General features: G+C 40.7%; 1 protein-coding gene across 1 annotated transcript in view; it reads right to left on the reverse strand.

Annotated features, from left to right (window-relative positions):
• ILRUN (inflammation and lipid regulator with UBA-like and NBR1-like domains) overlaps nt 1–22,168 on the reverse strand; it is a 123,146-nt gene that overhangs the window by 19,853 nt on the left and 81,125 nt on the right. The window contains exon 4 of the mRNA XM_023540197.2: nt 244–572. Within this exon, the coding sequence (XP_023395965.2) occupies nt 244–572 (329 nt within the window). The remainder of the gene's footprint in view (nt 1–243; nt 573–22,168) is intronic.

A 22,168-nucleotide genomic window follows, 5' to 3' on the forward strand; every position in this document is an offset into this window, starting at 1 on the left:
AGAGAGACAGGAGTAAATTATAAATGTGAATGAAGCAACATCTATAGGGCATGAAGATTTGGGGCAGGGGGGAGGGGAGAAGGGGTAGGTTTTCGTGTTGTTGCTGTTGGTAGGAGAGCTAGGCAGTCTTAAAGAACCTCCTCCGAGGTGTGGCATTCTAGGCTTCTAGATTTGCCATGAAGGGGTAGTACAAATCCCAAGGCCCACCACCTACCCCTTCTCCTCTTCTCCGAGGGCACCTACCTTACTGTAAGTCACTACTGATAAGTTGTTTGAGTGACTGCTGGGGGACAGATTTACAGAGTTCTGTGAGAGTCTATTCTGATCTTGCTCGGTTTGGTCAGGAGCAGGAGCCCATGTGTTTTTGCTGATCGAGTCGAACCCGGAACCCCCAGGGTCTTTTAGGTTGTTTTCATCTGATTGTCGGCTCTTTTGGGGAGAGGCAAACGGGTTGAAGTTTCCTTCTACCTTGCGATGTGGCTGTGTGTTGAACTCCGTTTCAAAAGATGACAGCTGCTGCGTTACTCCTAAAAGTCCACCCACTTCCACACTGAGAATCACCCAGATGACATCTGAAACAGAAAGGCAACTCATGTCAATGCCAGGCATGCCTTCGAGGCCCAAGGCAGCTGCCACTGAGAATCCCCAACACCATCCAAACCTTAGAAAGAAATCTTCTTCTACGTGCTGGTTTTAAATGTTCGCTGATAAAGGAGTCCAGTATATTTGCAATGCATGCATTTCCATGTTTTTTGGTATTGTCAAGTTCAAACTCTGATACAAATTCAGTGGGGGTCTGCATTGAGAGTCATGAAACTCTACTTGTAATACAAAGCTTACCAGTTGATTTTAATGCACAGCCATATTTGAAAATCATTAGGGAACAACTGATGGATACACAGAAACCTAAAAGCTATTAGTCCCAGAATTACCAGCTTTTTTGACTTTTGCATTATTTTACACATGTTTAACTCAGAAAACTCAGGGCAGGTGTAACTTTTGAGTAAAAAAAATGCTTATAATCACTAGAATTACAATTTATCAGCCCTCCTCCCCACTTTTTTGGCAATTTAGAGTGATCACATATTGTCCAAACTAGGAAAACTGAGGATGAAAGAGGAAGCTTTAATGGTTACACCAGCTGTAAACCAGGACTAACTCAGGCAAACTAGGACGTATATCACTCTGGCTACTGTCATCATCTATGGGATCAAAATATACCAAGAATTTAGTATGCTTCAGACTTTCTAAAGTAATTCAATTTAACACTTTTAAAAAAAATCATATACAAAAACCCTACTACCTGTCTACATGGAAAGAATGAGTTGTTCTTTGTTTTTTTTTTAAGATGCATCACAGGACTTTTAGTTGTGATTCAGTTCTTGCGTTCCTCAACTGTCAAAGTTAACCGTTCAAACAGAAGAAAAAAGAAAGAAGCCGTTTCCTTTGGTGACCAGTGCCTCACTTCAGAGAACAGTAGCATCTACCTTCCTGCTGGAAGCTTTTCAAAAACCAAAGTACAGAAAGGCCAAGAAGCTTTTAAGTGTATGAGCCCTGCTGGAAACAAATATGAAAAATTGCCCAGGCTCCAAAATAATGGTTGAAAGGCTGACAGGAAAAGGCAAATAAATCTCATCAGTTAGCTACCTGGAAATATAGAAAAACACACTTGGGCTGTATTCTCTTAAGTTGGGTTCTGTACCTGAAGAAGGGAATCTGAGAGTACCATATAGTCATAAATACTCGATTTTAGTTTAGTTTTTCTGGAGCTGTACTATTAAGTGGTTCTGCTCAGACAGCTATGAGCCTGAACCTAGTAAGCAGAGATGCAGTGACATCTGCTGTTCACTTCTGGAGTCAGCAACTCCTTTCCCCTCGGAGAGGAGGTAAAGCCACTAGCATGACTCGTAGAATGGTATTCATTCCAGCCACATTTATCATTAAAAAAAACGTAGATCTGCATGTAAACAAGTACCATAGAAGTTCAACCTGTTGATTTTAACACTGTAAGCCGCGACATGCAGCAAGCCACTTAATTTAGAAATCTGGGACAGTGCCAGGAGTGGTGATCAGGACTGCAGTTCAAGGCTCCAAGGCAATCACGTAAACCAATTCCTGTATGACCTGGGCCTTTCACAACCCAATGGCAGGTAGCTTGAGGGAGATCATCCCATGCTCTCCTACCCTAGCTTTCCAACCACAGGTAGCACTCTCACTGTTCATTTTACCCAAATGGATATGCCTTGCTTAAAAAGTTCTTTTATTCTACTTCTTGTCTTCCACCCATCTGTTTTCCAAAAGCCCTTTGTAAGTACATGATATGTTTAGCATACTCAGCCATAGGTCATATGCTTCATTCTCTTAGCTCAGGAAACTAAATACTTATGAGAAAGGACAGTCTTCTGAGAGCTGTTATCAATGAGACTAATGGCATCCCTCCCACCCCTTTGAAAACTAAAGTTGCTTTAACATAACTCATGGGTCTTATTATACTTAATTTTTAAGCTACCTCACTTCCATCACTGTTGCTACTGCTCTGAACTGTTCACAGATTCTATGCAATAGCTATAAGAGGAAGATCATTTATGAAGCCACTGATTTATAAACACCAACAATAAACACCCCAGTTCTGATCCTCTAAAGTCTTTACCAGGTTGAATCATTATGAACAACGGCAAAGTGTGCCTACTACACACTACAACCTTAGCCATCTCAGTACCACCTCTAGGCCTCACATTTCTGAATGTGTTTACCCCCTGCATAAGGTGTGCACATATTTTTTAATCACACAAATAAAAGGAATGATAAAGATGGGTCCAGCAAGTCCATTTCAGAGAGGCTGATCATTCCTAATTCTTGCCAGAGAACAAACTGCAAGCCAGATATTGTACCATCTGTGATGATAATACCACAGCTGGTTGGAATCTTAGGGGGCACACAATGCAACTGCCTCACTCTCTGGATAAAGGATCGAAGTCCTGGAGGTGTAACTGAGGGACCCAAGGTCAGACTTCAAATTGGAAGCAGACCTAGATGGCGACAGAGAACTCCCGGCTCTCTGCATGGCTTTTTAAACTCACACCTATTTCTTCCCAACAGGAACTCAGAACCAAGTTCTCAGGGAATTATAGCCACGGTTAAGTCAGTCCCACTTCCCAGGCCACAGTATCTTTACCCACAAAGATATGATCTTTGGCACCGATGACGAGAATGCACCAAAAGGTGTTTCAGAAAAGTAGCCAAGAAAACAGAGCCAAGTGCCAAGCTCACAGTCAGGACTTAGTAAGCAAATGGAGAACCTGCCTTTCGAATGTCTGGCCTTAAAGTGATTTCTAACAAGTGTCAGAGCCAGAACTTTGGTTAGAAGGTACTGTAAAGATCTCATTCAACCTGTCCCTTTTACAGATGACAAGACCTTATTACAAAAATATAAACTTTCTTTTGTAGAAATGTATAATAAATTACTAAAGAAAGAATGTGACCTTTTATTTCTTAAGTTCGGACTATCAGAAGAGGAGAGCAAAAAGAAAATATTTCACCTGGGACCCAAGTACATAATCTTTTTCATTCAACAAAGTAGTTTCTATTAAAACATTTTTTTCCCCTCATTCAAAAATTTATACACAGATTGTTTTGTGACACTGGTTGCAATCCCTGCATTGTGTCAGCACTCTCCCCCTTTCCACTCTGAGTTCCCTGTGTCCACTCATCCAGTTTTCTTGTCCTTTTCTGCCTTCTTGTCTTTGCTTTTGGGCAGGTGTGGCCCATATGGTCTCATATATGTGACTGAACTAAGAAACATGCCCTCACATGTATTACTGTTTGTTTTATGTAGGCCTGTCTAATCTTTGGCTAAAAGGTGGACTTCGAGAGTGGCTTCAGTTCTGAGTTGGCAAGGCGTCCAGGGGCCATAGTCTCAGGGGTGCCTCCAATCAAGTATATAATCTTAAAGAACCATACTGGCATACAAAGACATCTCAGATTATGGTAAGAATGTTACAAGTATTCGCAATCTGTCTACTAATACAGAATTGCTAAAAACCAGTAGAATATTTCCGATGTTAAATTTGTTTCTCATGGGAGCATGAATTAACAATTCTGAAACTGCTCTACATGAATACTTGGGTTGGACAGATAAATGAGTGGATACCAAAGCAAACCCGTTGCCAGCGAGTCGACTCCAACTCATGGTGACCCTACACAGGACAGGGTAAAACCGCCCCACAGGGTTTCCAAGGTGTGGCCGATGGATTCAAAATGCCAACATTTTGGTTAGCAGCTGAGCTCCTAAGTACTGAACCACAGCAAGGTTTCTTATTGTTAGAAAAGAAAATTACACATAGGCAAGAAAGGAGGGCTAGAACGATCCCTGTGGTACACTAAATTAAAGTCATTCAGACATCAATACGAACTCATATTTACCTTAATATATATTCAGATGAAGAAATACTGAAACAATTATAGATGTGTGTATACAAGGGTTAGTATACATACATACATTACTGAGCTCTGCCTTCTGAGAGGGTCTAGAAGTAGTGACACCCTAGTAGCAATGACCACACCTAGTGGCCTGATCATGCTTTCTAAACACCATTTCCAATAAAAAGAACCAGGGCTCCCTGAAGAAATGGCTGATTATACGGCTGGGGAAGGGAAAATACAAGATGAGCTGGAAGCATTTTGTACTGTCAAAGTAAGGAAGTGCTCAAAAAATAAAAGAATAGGGGCATGTTAAGGGACACAAAAGCTCACGTGAAAAAGAGTACATATGGTCAAAGCTGGAACAATTTGAGCAAAAAATAAATAACCTAGTATTGGATTATCACCCAAAGAATAAAATAAATATACATGACTCCATAGTGATATAAATAAATGGTAGAGAAGAGACAAACTTCTTCACAGAAAAATTTCAAATCATACATGTAGATATTCCCCCTTTCGGGAGTTGGAGCTTAATTCCACATTCCCTCTATCTACCCCCTGGTAAAGGTGGCCTGGATTTAGTGATTCGCCTCCAAAGAAAGGAGTAAGGAAAGGGAAAAACAGTAACTTCATAGTGGAGAAACCGGGCAAACACGCTACTTAACCAAGTGATCAAGGTTAAAATTACCAGTGATGTTATGTGACTAGCAGGTATTCCCTAATAGGGCACTTTGCCTCTGTGGTATTCTTCCTGAAACATCAATCCTATAGACAGAGTAGAACTGCCCCACAGAGTTTCCAAGAAGTGCCTTGTGGATCTGAACTGCCTACCTTCTGGTTAGCAGCTGTAGCTCTTAACCACTACGCCACCAGGGTTTCCATAACATCAGTCTAATCAGGGACATTTTATAGGATATTTGCCAGTATTCTTCAAGACTCAAGGGTCATAAAAGCCAAGAAAAGGTTAAGAAATTTTCGCAGGTCATTTCTTAAGAAGACATGACAACTAAATGTAATATGATACCCCAAGACTGGATTCTGGAACAGAAAAGAGGTCATTAGTGGAAAAATTGGTGAAATTCAAATAAAGTTTAGAGTTTAGCTAATGTAAGGTACCGATGTTGATGTTTTAGTTTTAAAAGTATACCATGGTCCCAAAGCACTTTACAAATACAATGAAATACCGATCCAAATACCAACAACATTCTTTAAAGAGATGGAAAAACTTACCACTAACTTCATATTGAAAGGGAAGAAGCCCTGGATAAGTAAAGCACTATTGAAGAAGAAGAATAAAGTAGGAAGACTCACATTATCTGAGCTCAGAACCTACTATACAGCCACGGTAGTCCAAATAGCCTGGTACTGGTACAATGACAGATACATTGACAATGGAACAGAATTGAGAACCCAGATGTAAGTCCATCCACCTATGGTCACCTGATCTTTGACAAGGGCCCAAAGTCCAACAAATGGGGAGAAGATAGTCTTTTTAACAAGTGTTGCTGGCAAAACTGGATGTCCACCTGCAAAAAAAAGAAACAGGACCCATACCTTACACTATACACAAAAACTAACTCGAAGTGGATCAAAGACCTAAATATAAAGCCCAAAACCATGAAGTTCATAGAAGAAAAAACAGGATCAATACTAGAGGCCCTAATACACAGATGGCATTAATAGGATACAAATCACAACCAACAACACACAAGCTCTGGAGTGTAAGCTAGATAACTGGGATCTTCTAAGAATTAAACACTTATGCTCATCAAAAGACTTCACCAAAAGAGTAAAAAGAGAACCTACAGACTGGGAAAAAATTTTTGGCTATTACAAATCAGACAAAGGTCTAATCTCTAAAATCTACAAGAAAATCTAACACCTCTACAACAAAAAGACAATCCAATTAAAAAACGGGCAAAAGAACGAACAGACACTTCACCCAAGAAGACATTCAAGTGGCCAACAGGCACATGAAAAAATGCTCACCATCTCTAGCCATCAAAGAAATGCAAATTAAAACCGAAATGAGATACCATCTCACCCCAGCATACTGGCATGAATCAATAAAACAGAAAATAACAAACATTGGAGAGGATCCGGGGAGACTGGCACTCTGGTGGGAATGCAAAATGATATAACCTTTTTGGAAAACAATACGGTGCTTCCTTAGAATGCTACAAATAGAAATACCATTTGATCCAGCAATCCCACTCCTAGGAATATACCTCAGAGAAATAAGAGTCATCACACGAATAGATATATGTACATCCATGTTCACTGCAGCATTGTTCATAATAGCAAAAAGATGGAAACAACTTACATGCTCATCAACAGATGAATGAATAAACCGTGGTACATACACACAATGGAGTATTACACGCTAAAGAACAACGATGAATCTGTGAAGCATCTTATAACATGGATACACCTAGAGGCCATTATGCTGAATGAAACAAGTCAAACACAAAAGGACAAATATTGTATGAGACCACTACTGTAAAAACTCATGAAACAATATATTTGATGGTTACGAGGGACAGGAGGGGTAGGGATGGAAAAACACTTAATAGACAACAAGTAAGCGGTAACTTTGGTGAAGGGTAAGACAGTACACAACACTGGGGAAGTCAACACAACCTGTACAAGGCAAGCCCACGGTAGCTCCATAGGCACATGCAAACTCCCTGAGGGGCTGAATCACTGGGCTGAGGGCATTGGGGACCATGGTCTCAGGGAATACCTAGCTCAAGTGGCATACAGAGTTTATAAAGAATATGTTCTACATTCTACTTTGGTGAGTAGTGTCTGGGGTCTCAAAAGCCTGTGAGAAGCCATCTAGGATACTCCACTGGTCTCACCCCTACAGGAACAAGGAAGAATGAAGAAAACTAAAGACATAAGGGAAAGATTAGTCCAAAGGACTAATGGACCACATCTACCACGGCCTTCATCAGACTGAGTCCAGTACAACTAGATGGTGCCCAGCCAGGGGTGGAGAAAAATGTAGTACAAAATTCTAATTCAAAAAGAAAGACCAGAGTTGCTGGCCTGACAGAGACTGGAGGAACCCCGAGAGTATGGCTCCTGGACGCCCTTTCGCTCAGTAATGAGGTCACTCCTGAGGTTTACCCTTCAGCCAAAGATTGAACAGTCCTGTGGAACAAAACAAGACTAAAGGGGTGCACCAGCCCTGGGGCAGGGAGTGGAAAATAGGCGGGAATAAGACAGCTGGTAATAGGGAACCCAGGGTTGAGAAGGGAGAGTGCTGACATATTGTGGGGTGGTTAACCAATGTCATACAATAATGTGTGTACTGTTTGATGAGAAACTAGTTTGTTCTGTAAACCTTCACCTAATGTTCAATTAAAAAAAAAAAAAAGATTTGACACAAAACCATAAAATAAAGCAAATGACAAAATGCAATATATATAACAAATGAAGGTTAAATCTCTAAAAAAAAAATTCCCAGATAGGTCGCTGGTTGATTTATGCTGATCTGTGCACTTCCACCCTTACACACTAGACTTAAATGGCAAGTCCTAGAAGATGAGTTATTCTTACACGGACTCTTCACAGACAGCTTGTTATAGATCCTTCCCCAGCCCCTGCAGTCAGTGCATTCTGGAGTCACGTGCTTTTCCATTAAGTGAGGAGATGCCTTTAAAGTTGAAAGAGAATCTTCCATTCATGTGGACGTGGTCTTCTGGCAGAAGGCATATTGTCTCAGAGCCTCCATGCCAAAAGAAACTCTTTGCTTTATTTCTACGTTATTGAAAGACTTAAGTGATTTTTTTTTTTAAATAAAGGAGCAGGCTATTCTCAAAGAAAAAAACAAAACAAACAAAAGTCTACCATGGTTATGTAAGATGTTAACAATGGGGAAACGGGGTATACAGAGACTTTATAATCTTTACAACCTTTCGGTAAGTCTACAATTATTCCAAAATAAAGTCTATTAAAAGAAATCAGTGTAGTATTAGAAAATTGTATTTTCAGACATTAAGAGGTAAAGGTGCAACAAAGCAGATGCAGACCACTCTAAAGGAGTGAACTGACTAGCAAAGGAATGTGCTTTGATCCAGTAAGAGGTGGAACAAGACTAGCGGGACAGGGAGGAGTGAACCATCACATGCTCAAGTTCTTCAGAGGCTTCAAAAAGACCACCTTATCAACTGGGCACACGGACCACACTTGTCTGCAGGGAGATTATCTCTCTTCCAGAGCGACCTCTTCTCAGCAGAGTAGTAAGGGGTCAGTCAACAGTCTTAAAACTGGGAGAACAGCAATGACTATAAACCTGAACCATCATCATATTGATGTGAATATTAGGGTAAGACTACCTGACTAATCCCAGAGCCTGCCTCTGGCCTATACGAGATGCAAAGAGAAGTCACTTACACCAAGCAGTAAACTGTTGCATCAAAAGGTTCCACTTGGCTCTGGGCTTTTCAAGAGGAAATGTCAGATGACTTGGGAAAACAACATTTCCAAAAACCTAGTTTACAAGGACACCTCAGAGTAGTTGAAGCTGTGGCTAGGACTGAAATCTTGTAGGCATCTGATTTCTAGAGCAACCACCTTGGGCTTGTGCAGTGCAATGGGTTTCCCTTATATATGGCCTTTCTGGCCTTGGGTTTATAATTCTGCCACAAATGGTTGGGCTGCAACCTGCCTTATGTTTGGTCTATTATATGTACCTTACAGGGACTGGTCAGTTTACTATGCATACGGAGTGCATAAAACCACTCAATAGGATTAAGTGATTATGCCGGGATTGGTTGGTTTGTAGTTCTGCTGGGAGGGCTGTGCCTTGAAACTGGTAAGGAGCTTGCTTATATAAGCAGCCAATCCAATAGAGGTAGAGAGAAAGGCAATGGGAGAGAAAGGAAATCTCCTGAAAGAGCTGTAATACAGGTCAAGAGCTGTAACACTGAAGACAGTGCGACAGAGTGGCAGCAGTACAAGCGGCCAGGAATCAAGGAACCAGCAGATGGTGCAGTGGTGCTTGCTGGCCCATGGAGAGACCTCAGTGTTTTCGGGCAAGAGGCTTGCTGGCAGAGCAGGGCACTTGGTGGAGCCAAAAAAGCTATACCACTTGCCTGAGCAGGGTAGAGGCCTATTCAAGCCTGGCAACAGAGTCAAGGTCCAGCGAGGCCCAATGGCCAAGAGAAGGATCTGCTGGCTGGCACAGCTGACAGAAGGGCCTGTTTGTGGGCACAACCAAGAGAAGGGCCTACTGGTGGGCATGGCCAAGAAGCAGCTGAGTGCTGTCCTGGTTGGAAGCTGTCCTGCATGACGAACTGCATCCTGTCTCCTGAGTTGTGACGAACTGCATCCTGTCTCCTGAGTTGTACACTGTTACTTCCAAGTTGATCCTGAACCTGAGTTGTAGCCTGTTATTTCCTTAATAAACAATTTAACCGTGAGTATGGCCTGTGAGTTCTATGTGGTCACTGCAAAGAATTATCAAACCAAGCAGAGAAGTAGAGGGTGCTGTGGGACGGCCGGGTGGTGTCAGAACTGGTGAAGAACTTGGAGAGCCAGCTTTGTGCTGACCCTGGTTCTTCGTATCCCTTGGGAATCTAGGCAAATTCAGATACTAGTACACAGATCGTCCCTGGGAGTTGTGAGACAAGAATGCCACAGAGTCAGGAGGGACAGCTTGACTTTAGTCAGCATGTACGTGGAAAACTACTGTTGAGGCCACTTCTAGATTTGGAGGTTGTGGATTCAAGTCCCTCTTGAAGCTCAACCCATCTTCAAAGCAGAAAAGAAACATGGCCTGGCATGGTAAATAGGTTCTAGTCAGCTGCCGGGCTACAAGCTGTGGGTTCACATTTCATCTCAGTAGGAAAGCTGGGTGTGCAATGCCTAGCTTCAGTGAGAGAGACTTGAAAGAAGAGAGTTTGAGCACTGGTAGTCCAACTGGTAGTCCAGTGGGCTGAAACATGCCCACCAGTAAGTAGTGCAAAAGTCAGTACTATGAGCACCTATGCATCAATCTCTTGGAACTACTGAGGCATGCAGCTGTGTGTGAAATAAGGCACTGCCAATTTTCCCTGTACTTATCTTCTCAGTCTCAACTTCCAGTCTGCTTTTCCACACTATTTACTCAACACATTAGCTTTGCTCCCATGACACATGCCCAAGGAACTCAGATATTTTACATATGTCAATATACCACCTACCCCAGCATCTAAGAAGCAAAAAGGGAGAGACAGGTTCCAGTTCATCAGCTTTTCAGAGGACAACTCCTGATATCTGAGTTTAGACCCCATCTCCCTAGAGCAGAGTGGCTGTTTTAAGGACTGCTGCTACTTGCACTCAGCTTCTCTACCCATTCTCACTCCTTACCCTATCTTACACTAATGTGTATTAGAAACTTGTTCCTTAGTGTTTAGTATTATTCCCAGGAATTTCCTTTTAAAATGGAAATGTCTCTTAAAGAACATAGTAAGCTACCTTAACTTCACTATCAAATGAATCAAATCGACCAACAGACACAAGTTCACACAAAGAAGAAAGAGAAGCCTAAGAAAGCCTGGATGAGATGAGACAATGAAGGATCCCCTGGTGCCCATAACAGGGAGAGCAGCTCAGAAAGGATAGCTGAAAGGGCAACAACAAAGAAACTATTCCTACTTCAAAAACTTTCCACATCAAGCTCAATTTAAAAATCATAAGTTTTTACCTCGTAAATAAGGGGACGAGGGGCTTATAGTAATCATTCAAATCACTTATTTATTTGCGTCAACTCTAGGAAACAAGGATCCCTGTTCCCCAAATCCAGGAAATCAGTGTCATGGAACTGAAAGGATAAAAACCTGCCCAGGACCAGAAAAGTGAAAATCAGCTCTGAATAAACTTTAGCAGGAAGACTATAAAAATGACAGTAAACCAAAGGCAGAAAAAGGGCCCCTTAGCAAGGTACGCTAACATTTAATGTTCCTAATTTAGAAATACGTTACTGACAAAAACTTTAGCCTTTGACAAGACTGAACATTAACATGTCACTGAACAATACCTGTGGTACGGAAGATGCAAAGTCAAAACAGTAACCCTCCATTTTAAATCAGGAGGCGTCCCTGGGTGGTGCAAACAGTTAAGTGCTCGGTTACCAACTGAAAGGTTGGCACAGTTCAAATCCACCCAGAGACACCTTGGAAAAAAGGCCTGGATGTCTATTTCCAAAAGATCACAGCCAGTGAAAACCTTATGGAACACAGTTCTACTGTGAAACAAGTGGGTCGCCCTGAGTTGGAATTAATTCAATGACAACTGGTTTTGATTTGGTTTTTAAATCAGCAATAGTACTTTATAGCAGTATGGTCTACAGACCACCTGCATCAAAATCATCTGGGTTGTGTATTAAAACACAGGTTCCTGGGCCCCATCTGCAATAGGCTGAAATGGGTTTCATATAACACCTGAGAGTTTATGATGATACCCATAAAAAGGGGGGAAACAAACCAAAAAAGTCTTTAACTACTCCTCGTTCACTGATTTCATTAGACATAACAAGAACACCAACAGCTTACTCTAAAAAGTGGCAAGTGAAGGCGAAGAATTAATCCTTTATCTTGTCTTTTTTGTAAAAACTGAACTTCAAGATAACCAAACAGTCATAGCTGATGCAGAAAAGTTGTTTATTTTCCCCATAGGGATTTCAACTAATAAATGTGGGAAAAAAATCACCACTTTGTAATTCCTAATGAAATGGTTCAGGCAATAATCATTAATGGATGAAACCACTGGGCAAAAGGTAGGCTGATGGAGACCTTCACAACGGAAGGATCAGGTTGTCGCTACCTAAATCCTTTGATCAACCTCAACATCACTAAAAGGGACAACCAGATACTGATGTGATACAATAGGAAGTACACAGCACTACCTATGAGGTACTCCTGCCCCAAAAGTTCAACTTAACCTAATTAGACCTTTAGAGATAACTTTCAGTTTAGAGTATATATGAGGGATAGGGGAAAAAGACAGACACCAGAAGGAAGCAGAGACAAATCTAGAAAGATCTACACAGTAAATCACCCGGTTCCTTCAACAAGTTAGTGGCATTTAAAAAAAAGAATGGCAGAGGGTGAAAGGGAGATTGCTCCATATCGCCATTAGTCAGAATTGATTTGATAGCAACTGCATTTTTTGTTTGTTTTCTGGGGGAGCTCCAAATTAAAAGAGATTCTTAACAACAAATGCAAAGCGAGGATCTTGTGTGAGTCCTGAATTAAGTAATTCAACTCTGAAAAGACTTTTTGAGACATCTGAGAAAATGTGAATATATAGTAAGTGTTAGATACTATCAAGAAATTTTTGTTAGTTTTGTTAGATGTGATGACTACGGTTTTATAAAACTACCTTTTTTTAGACATGCATACTAAACTATGAGAAGATAAAATAACAGATGTCTCAAGGAAAATATGAGCCCAAGAAACAGAAAGGGCCACATAAACCAGAGACTCCATCAGCCTGAGACCAGAAGAACTAGACGGTACCTGGCTACCACCAATGACTCCCCTAACAAGGAACACAACAGAGAACCCCTGAAGAAGCAGGAGAAAAGTGGGATGCAGAACTCAAATTCTAGCAAAAAGACCAGACTTAATGGTCTGACTAAGACTAGAGGGACACCAAAAGTCATGGCCCCCCAGACTCTCTGTTAGCCCAAAACTAAAACCATTCCCGAAGCCAACTCTTCAGACAAAGAGTAGACTGGACTATAAGACATAAAATGATACTGGTGAGGAGTGTGCTTCTTAGCCAAATAGACACATGAGCCTACGTGCGCAGCTCCTGTCTGGAGGCAAGATGAGAAAGCAGAGGAGGACAGGAACTGACTGAATAGACACAGGAATTACAGAGTGGAGAGTAGGAGCGTGCTGTCAGATCGTAGGGGGAGCAACTAGGGTCACATAACAATGTGTGTATAAATTTTTGTATGAGAAACTAACTTGAACTAAACTTTCACTTAAAGCACAATAAAAAAAAATAACAAGATGTCTGACATTTGTTTTGAAGAGAAGATGTAAATGTAGCAAATTTCAAAAACGTATTATTTATTAAGTATAAACTTCAATAAATTTCAAACTTGGAAGACTTTAAGAAATTCTCTATTATCTTGCTGCTGTCAAGTCAACTGTGACTCAACAGCAACCCTACATGACAGAGCAGAGCTGCCCCCGTAGGGTTTCCAAGGCTATCACCTTTTTTTTTTTTTAATCGTGTTTTAAGTAAAAGTTTACAAATCAAGTCAGTCTCTCATATAAAAATTTATATACACCTTCCTATATACTCCTGGTTGCTCTCCCCCAATGAGACAGCACATGCCTTCTCTCCACCCTCTATTTTCGTGTCCATTCAGCCAGCTCCTGTCCCCCTCTGCCTTCTCATCTCACCTCCAGAAAGGAGCTGTCCACATAGTCTCATGTGTCTACTTGATTCAAGAAGCTCACTCTTCACCAGTATCATTTTCTATCCCATTGTCCAGTCCAATCCATGTCTGAAGAGTTGGCACTGGGAATGGTTCCTGTCTGAGGCTAATAGAAGGTCTGGGGGCCATGACCACCAGGGTCCTTCTAGTCTCAGTCAGACCATTAAGTCTGGTCTTTTTACGAGAATGTGAGGTCTGCATTCCACTGCTCTACTGCTCCCTCAGGGGTTCTCTGTTGTGTTCCCTGTCGGGGCAGTCATCTGTTGTAGCCAGGCACCATCTAGTTCTTCTGGTCTCAGGCTGATGTAGTCTCTGGTTTATGTGGCCCTTTCTGTCTCTTGGGCTCATAATTACCTTGTGTCCTTGGTGTTCTTCATTCTCCTTTGCTCCAGGTGGGTTGAGACCAATTGATGCATCTTAGATGGCTGCTTGCTAGTGTTTAAGACCCCAAACGCCACTCTCCAAAGTGGGATGTAGGATGTTTTCTTAACAGATTTTACTATGCCCATTGACATAGATGTCCCCTGAAACCATGGTCCCCAAACCCCTGCCCCTGCTACGCTGGCCTTCCAAACATTCAGTTTATTCAGGAAACTTCCTTCCTTTTGGTTTAATCCAGTTGTGCAGACCTCTCCTGAATTGAGTGTTGTCTTTCCCTTCACCTAAAATAGTTCTTGTCTACTATCTAATTAGTGAATGAATACCCCTCTCCTCCTCTTCCTCCCCATTCTTGTAACCATCAAAGAACATCTCCTTCTCTGTTTAAACTATTTCTCGAGTTCTTATAATAGTGATCTCATACATTTGTCCTTTTGCAACTAATTTCACTCAGCATAATGCCTTCCAGATTCCTCCATGTTATAAAATGTTTCACGATCTCATCATTGTTCTTTACCGATACACAGTATTCCACTGTGTGAATAACCTCATTTATTTATCTACTCATCTGTTGATGGGCCCCTTGGTTGCTTCCATCTTTTTGCTGTTGCAAACAGTCCAAGGCTAAAATCTTTACAGAAGCAGACTGCCACATCTTTCTCTTGCTCTTTGCCATTAGAATCTAAATTGAGGCTAGTCACTAAAACTCCCCCAAATAAAAGTTAAAAAGACAAATCAAACAAACAAAAAACCACCCAACCCTTAGCTTTTCATGTTCATGTTAAAAAAGAAAACTCCCGTCAATAATAGAGGTCATAATTGTCTGACATGTGCTATGACAGCCAGGCAAACAAGGCTAACATTACTGTAAGCAGAATGAATGCTTTTACGAAGTCTTGGACTCGCCTGATTTCTATAACTAAATTACCTCATGTCAAGATAAAGCACTTAAAGAAATTTTAAAAACTGCTTTGGGGAAGTTATCATTATCACCATCATCTGCAATTTACAGATGAAAAAACTGAGGCCCAGAGACTTCAGTTACTTGCTCAAGGTCAATCGTAAGTATATCATGTGGCAGAATTAAAACTAGAAGCCAGATCTTCTTAATCCTGGTCTAGGGCTTATCTATAACACCACACTGCATCCCTTCCAACTCTGGTCAGTCTTGACTGTTTCCCCAAACAGGAAATAGATAATACTTATGGACACAACTTTTCCTGGCAAAAAAGGTAGAAATACTAATATTCTAATAATTTAAATTTCCAGAGTTATATACTAGTGAAGCATAATCTGCATGGGTAACAGCACGATGCAGAGAAGTACTACAGAATAAAACTGCACTTAAGCAACTTATTTAAATTTCAAAGCACAGTTATGTTTTAAGGCTAACGCACGGAATCAAAACTATAGCTACAGCACATTAAGAGCCAAATGTATGCAATTGGCATAAAAATAACAGATTAAAACTGCATTTCAACAATTATTTCGGTATTAACACTGAAAAGCACTTAAATATAACATTGTATATAATGGCTTAACATTTAAATATAGTCCATTTTAAATGCAAATAGGTAGGAAAATGGCTGGTAGTCTCACTCCATCACCACTTCTGCTGAATTTCTCAAAATGCTAGTATGTTTGGAATACACCTGGTACTTCAAGATAACTGCAGTATTTTCAACAAAGGGATTTTAGAATAAAATATATTTAGTTCAACAACTGGAAGTCAAATTCTGGACCACCAACTAATTAACCTAACTCAACCTTAAATACACTTAAAAATAAAAAATAAAACAAATAAGGTGCTATTCCTCTTGGTACACATGCTAATGTTTAACGTGGGTCTCTGATACCTTCCTACAGAGCTAACCTGTTTGTTCTGGAATCACCGACTTAGGATGGGGCTCTGTTCTGATGACTCCATCTTAAGTCGGTTCTGATGTAAGTCACTTTTTTTAAGTTTTCATTATTGCCTGCTATATGGCAGTGTTTTGAACAGTAAATCGTAACACTGAACATCTGTGAGTGAATATCTGAGAATAACATCAGCAAATTATGCACTGCAACACTGTACATGGTACATATTACTAACGATAAAGACGTACAAAAACCAAAAAAACAGATGGTCTTAAATGCCATTCATTGTAACTCTAATATGTTGTAAGTTGGGGACCACTTATACTGAAAAACATAAAAACAAGACATAAGCCCTACTTGTCTTTTCTAGAATCTTAAACCCTATCTTTGACATAATTATGGGCAAAAAGTGTAAAATAGCATTATCGATAATAACTAGTAAATCTTGGTGAAAGCATCTGTGTTGTTCTTAAGTTGCCGTCAAGTTGACTCTGATTCATGGCGACCCCCATCTGTGCAGAGCAGAACTGCTCCATAGGGTTTTCAAGGCTGTGAGAGATCTCTGAAAACAGGCCATTCATTAAGCTCTCTCTTTCCCCTCCTCCTGAGAGAGGACAGACTTTATTCTTGGCTTCAAAGGAACTGCTCCCACTCAACATCACAACCCTAGCTGGATTAATGCAAGGAGAACTGGCAAAACAAAGAAAAGAGTGACCCTTCACCCTCAACATTCTCTCTAAAGAGAACTACATCAGCCCTTCAGTCATCAAATTCACTGATACAAGTCACAGGCAAAGAAACTGACAAACAGGAACTTCCTACAGTTTCTTTCTTTCTCTCTTTTTCATTTCTTCTTCACTTCTTTGGTCTTAAATAATTTTCCCAAGCATCTCTTCCTTTTCATTTCCACTGCAGGCCCTAAACAGGTCAAAATATTTTCCTGGCTCAGACCTAGGCACAGAGCTTTGGATACATGGCTGAGTATTTACTTGCAGGCTGAAGCAGGTCTAGACATGTCCCCCACAGGGGTTCCTATGGCTCCCTCATGGCCATCTGGACTAGTCAATGTCTACAAAAGGGAGTCAGCCTCACCACCCACTCACACCTGATATGCAGAGTATGTAACATGCATACCTGCAGTGTGCACTATAGGACATGAGAGTCTGCTACTTGTCTCTCTTCCAGATGACCAGTGGGTGTAAATCTTCCCAAAAGAGTACTGTTACCTCCAATCTCTCTCTCACTCTTCCCCACACAGTACCCTCACCCATGCCAAACTGCACCAGTCACACTCAACCAGTTGGTTGTTTCAGTCCGCAAATGTGATACAGTAAAACCTGTGAAAGCCGGAACCTGTTAGAGAGGAAAAACTCAAGCATTTTCCACTAATAGAGAGTGACAGAAAAGTGGTAAGATTGTACCATCACAGGCGGACAACTTGCAAAACCGGGAAAAGCAAGGCAGTTCTGTCAAGTTCCAGATCTCACAGGTTTCACTGAATTGTCTGGTCACCACCAATCTGAATCTATTTTGTTAAAATACTGCACTTTGGGAAAGCACTTCCAAATCACTCTACCTAGAAGGTTATTATTTCTCAGTGCTCATTATTTTTTCTTATTTGAAGAGAAGCACAGGCATTATCAAATATTGCTGACTAAAAATAAAGCATACCTATTTCACAGGTCCACCCATTGGGCAGTCTCACCCTCCTTCCCTTCCAGCTTACACTGACATTCCACCTATCACATGGTAATGTTAATATACTTAATATATATATTATAGTCTTCTAAATGCTTAAGAGTAATGCTGAACCCCAACAACCTCCTTAGGCCTTCAAGAGGCCCACATCTGCAAATATGAAAATGTAACTGTTACTCACTTCTTATATATTAAACAGAAATTCAAATAAACCTAGTTTGAGAAAGTGCTGTATAATGAGGCTCCTTCATTAATAAAAACCAAATTCAAAAGATAAAAGATTTAAAGGTACTGAGTATATTCTAAGTATATTTATTATTCGTGTTTTACTGAAGAAGTCATACCCATCATTTTTCTTAAATCAAGCGTGGCTTGCTGTTGCTGTTAGTGGCCTTTGAGTTGGTCCCCGACTCATGGTGGCCCCACGCACAATGGAATGAAACACTGCCCAGTCCTATGCCATCCCACACGATACACTGTGAATCTAATTGTTGTGATCCATAGCCTTTTTAAAAAATATTTTGTTTTTTTTTTGTTGTTGTTGAGAATATACATAGCAAAACATACATCAATTCAACAGATTCTACACGTACAATTCAATGACACTGGTTACATTCTTCTAGTTGTGTAACCGTTCTCGCCCTCCTTTTTCTGAGCTGTTCCTTTCCTATTAATATAAACTCACTGCCCCTAAGGTTCCTATCTAATCTTTCAAGATGCTGCTGTCAATTTGATCTCATACAGATAGATCTTAAAAGCAGCAGAATGCTCAAGACAGACATTCTTTATAGTTAAGCTAAACTATTGTTTGGTTTTAAGATGACTGCAGGGGGTATTTTGTTTTAAGGTTTAACACAGGCTTTTTATTGGCTGATTTTCAGAAGTAGATTGCCACAGCTTTCTTCCTAGTCCATCTTAGTCTGGAAGCTCTGCTGGAACCTGTTAAGCATCAGAGCAACATGGAAGCCTACACTGATAGATGGGTGGTGGCTATGCATAAGGTACATTGGCTGGGAATCAAATCAGGGTCTCCAGCATGAAAGGCGAGAATTCTACCACTATACCACCAGTGTTCCCACAGAGGTGGCTAAAGCACCAAATAATTACATTATGCTCCCACAGGTTATGCTGTTGAAAACTCTCAAAGTAAAAATTTACTCTAAAGCAACTTAAAACCCTAGGTGGCTGGCTTAGGTGGATGACTAAGATCCCAAAGTGGACTTAAGAACAGCTGAATAGTTTTTCACTAACCAATACTAATAAAGACGGGTCTCTAACACAAGAACTCAGTAAAATTTTATACAACTTGAATTAGTAACTATACAATTAATTTATATTTATCAACTATCACTTGTTAGCTTCCTAAAATCTTTTCAGGACTCAGATGCTTAACCTCCCCCATTAGTTCTAGTAAGATACCAGTACTCCCATTTTCTTTGAAGGCCAGAGTAGCAGGGAGGGGGACCTAGGGACCATGGTTTCAGGGGACATCTGGGTCAATCGGCATAACTAAATTGTATTAAGAAAACGTTCTGCACCCCACGTTGTTGAGTGGCATCTGGGGTCTTAAACACTAGCAAGTGGCCATCTAAGATGCATCAATTGGTCTCAACACTCCTGGAGCAAAGGAGAATGAAGAACACTAAAGACACAGGGTAAATATGAGCCTAAGAGGAGTGAGCTTCTTGGCTCAAGTGGACACATGAGACTATATGGGCAGCTCCTGTCTGGAGGCGAGATGAGAAGGCAGAGGGGGACAGAAGCTAGCTGAATGGACATGGGGAATACAGGGTGGAGAGGAGGAGTGTGCTGTCTCATTAGGGGAAGAGCAGCTAGGAGTATATAGCAAGGTATATAAGTTTTTATATGAGAGACTGACTTGATTTGTAAACTTTCACTTGAAGCACAAAAAAAAAAAAAGTAGAAAAAAATTTTGGTTAAATAGTAAACCAATGGAGTGGTATACACCTACTAAAACCTATGCTTTTGAAAGCATTTAGTGACAAGGGGAAATGCTTCAAAACATTAGTGAGTGGGGAAAAAAAGTAGCTTACATAACATACAGCAAAATGCCAGATTTGAGGAAAAAAAAATTTTTTTAATTGTGCTTTAAGTGAAAGTTTACAAATCAAGTCAGTCTCTCATACAAAAAGTTACAGACACTTTTCTGTGTACTCCTAGCTGCTCTCCCGTTAATGAGACTGCACATTCCTCCTCTCTACCCTGTATTCTCCGTGTCCATTCAGCCAGCTCCTGTTCTCCTCTGCCTTCTCATCTCGCCTCCAGACAGGAGCTGCCCACATAGTCTCATGTGTCCACTTGAGCCAAGAAGCTCACTCCTCACCAGTATCATTTTTTGTCTTATAGTCCAGTCCAATCCCTGTCTGAAGAGTTGACTTTGGGAATGGTTCCACTCTTGGGCTAACAAAGGGTCTGGGGACCATGACCTCCAGGGTCCCTCTAGTCTCCATCAGACCATTAAGTCTGGTGTTTTCACGAGAATTTGAGATCTGCATACCACTGTTCTCTTGCTCCACCAGGGATTCTCTGTTGTGTTCCCTGTCAGGGCAGTGATTGGTGGTAGCTGGGCACTATCTAGTTCGTCCAGTCTCAGGCTAATGTAGTCTCTGGGTTATGTTGCCCTTTCTATCTCTTGGGCTTGTCTTTACCATATGTCTCTAGTGTTCTTCATTCTCCTTTGCTCCAGGTGAGTTGAGACCAATTGATGCATCTTAGAAAGCAGCTTGCTAGCATTTAAGACACCAAACACCTCTCACCAAAGTGGGATGCAGAATGTTTTCTTAATACATTTTGTCATGCCAACTGACCCAGATGTCCCCTGAAACCATGGTCCCCAAACGCCCATCCCTGCTACTCTGGCCTTCAAAGTGTTTGGTTGTATTCAGGAAGCTTCTTCGCAAAAAAAACCAAATTTTTGATTTCAATATAGATACAAAAAAAAAAAAAAACCCAAAAAACTAAGTGGCAATACATACATGAGCTATTTATACGTGGATGACAGAATAAATATTTTCTTTATACTTACTGTAATAATTCACATATCTCATTATCAGAACAAATATATTTTTAAAAGAACTTAATCACAAATAATAAGTTTAGTGACAAATGGGTCATTTACCTAGAATACATCACAATCCTAAATGTAGCTGGAGACTTCAATAATCCTTTCTCAGTAACAGAACTAGTAGACAGAGAATCAACTAACTGGATTCTAACTGACATTTACAGAACACTCCACCCCAAAATAGCAGGCTATGCATTCTTTTTGTTGTTGTCAACATGTAGCATTTTAATTATTATTTTTATTGTGCTTTAGGTGAAAGTTTATAGAGCAAATTAGTTCTTCATTAAACAATTAATACATATACTGTTTTTTGACACTGGTTGCCAACCCTGTGATGTGTCAACACTCTCCCATTCTTGACCTTTGGTTCTCCATTTCCATTCATCCAGCCTTCCTGTCCCCTCCTGCCTTCTCATCCTTGCCCCTGGGCTGGTATGCCCACTTAGTCTTATATACACAGCTGAACTACGTGTGTTATCGCTTAGATAATGCATTCCTTTTGAAGTGTATGTGGAATATTCACCCAGATAGTGTCTCTGAATCATAAAAAGCGCCTTAACAAATTTAACAGAACTGAAATCCTACTAAGTATGTTCTCTGACCATAATGGAATTAAACTAGAAACCAGTGAATGAAATAACAGGAAAATCACCAAACATTTGGAAGTTAAGCAACCCACGTCTAAGCAATCCACGGGTCAAACGGGAAATTAGAAAATATTTTTAACTGAACAAAAATAAAAAATACAGGATTCCAAAACATGTGGGATGCAGCTAAAAGCAGTGCTTGAGGGAAATTTATACTATGGGTCTGAACTGACTCAACGGTAACAGGTTAGTAAAATGGAAATTCTCACCTTTCAGGATGATACTGGAGCCCTAATGTCCACAGTCGTTAAAGTGATCACCTGCTAACTGAAAGGTCTGCAGATTAAAACCACCAGTGGCTCCATGGGAGAAAGATGCTACAGTCTCCTTTGGTAGAGATTTACAGCCTTGGAAATCCTATGGGGTCACTATGAGTCACAATTGACTTGATGGTAGTAGGTTTGTTTTGGAACCCTGGTGGCAAAGTGGTTAAGTGGTCAGTTGCTAACCAAAAAAAAGGTAAGCAGTCCGAATCCACCTCCTGCTCCTTGGAAACGCTATGGGGCATTTCTATTCTGTCCTACAGGGTCACTATGAGCCAAAACTGACTCGATGGCAACAGGTTTAAGCACTTATCTTATAAAAAAGGTCTCAAATCAATGACCTTAGCTCTACCTTAAGAAACTAGAAAAAGAG

Source organism: Loxodonta africana, chromosome 1, assembly GCF_030014295.1.
Source record: "Loxodonta africana isolate mLoxAfr1 chromosome 1, mLoxAfr1.hap2, whole genome shotgun sequence".
Taxonomy (NCBI): domain Eukaryota; kingdom Metazoa; phylum Chordata; class Mammalia; order Proboscidea; family Elephantidae; genus Loxodonta; species Loxodonta africana.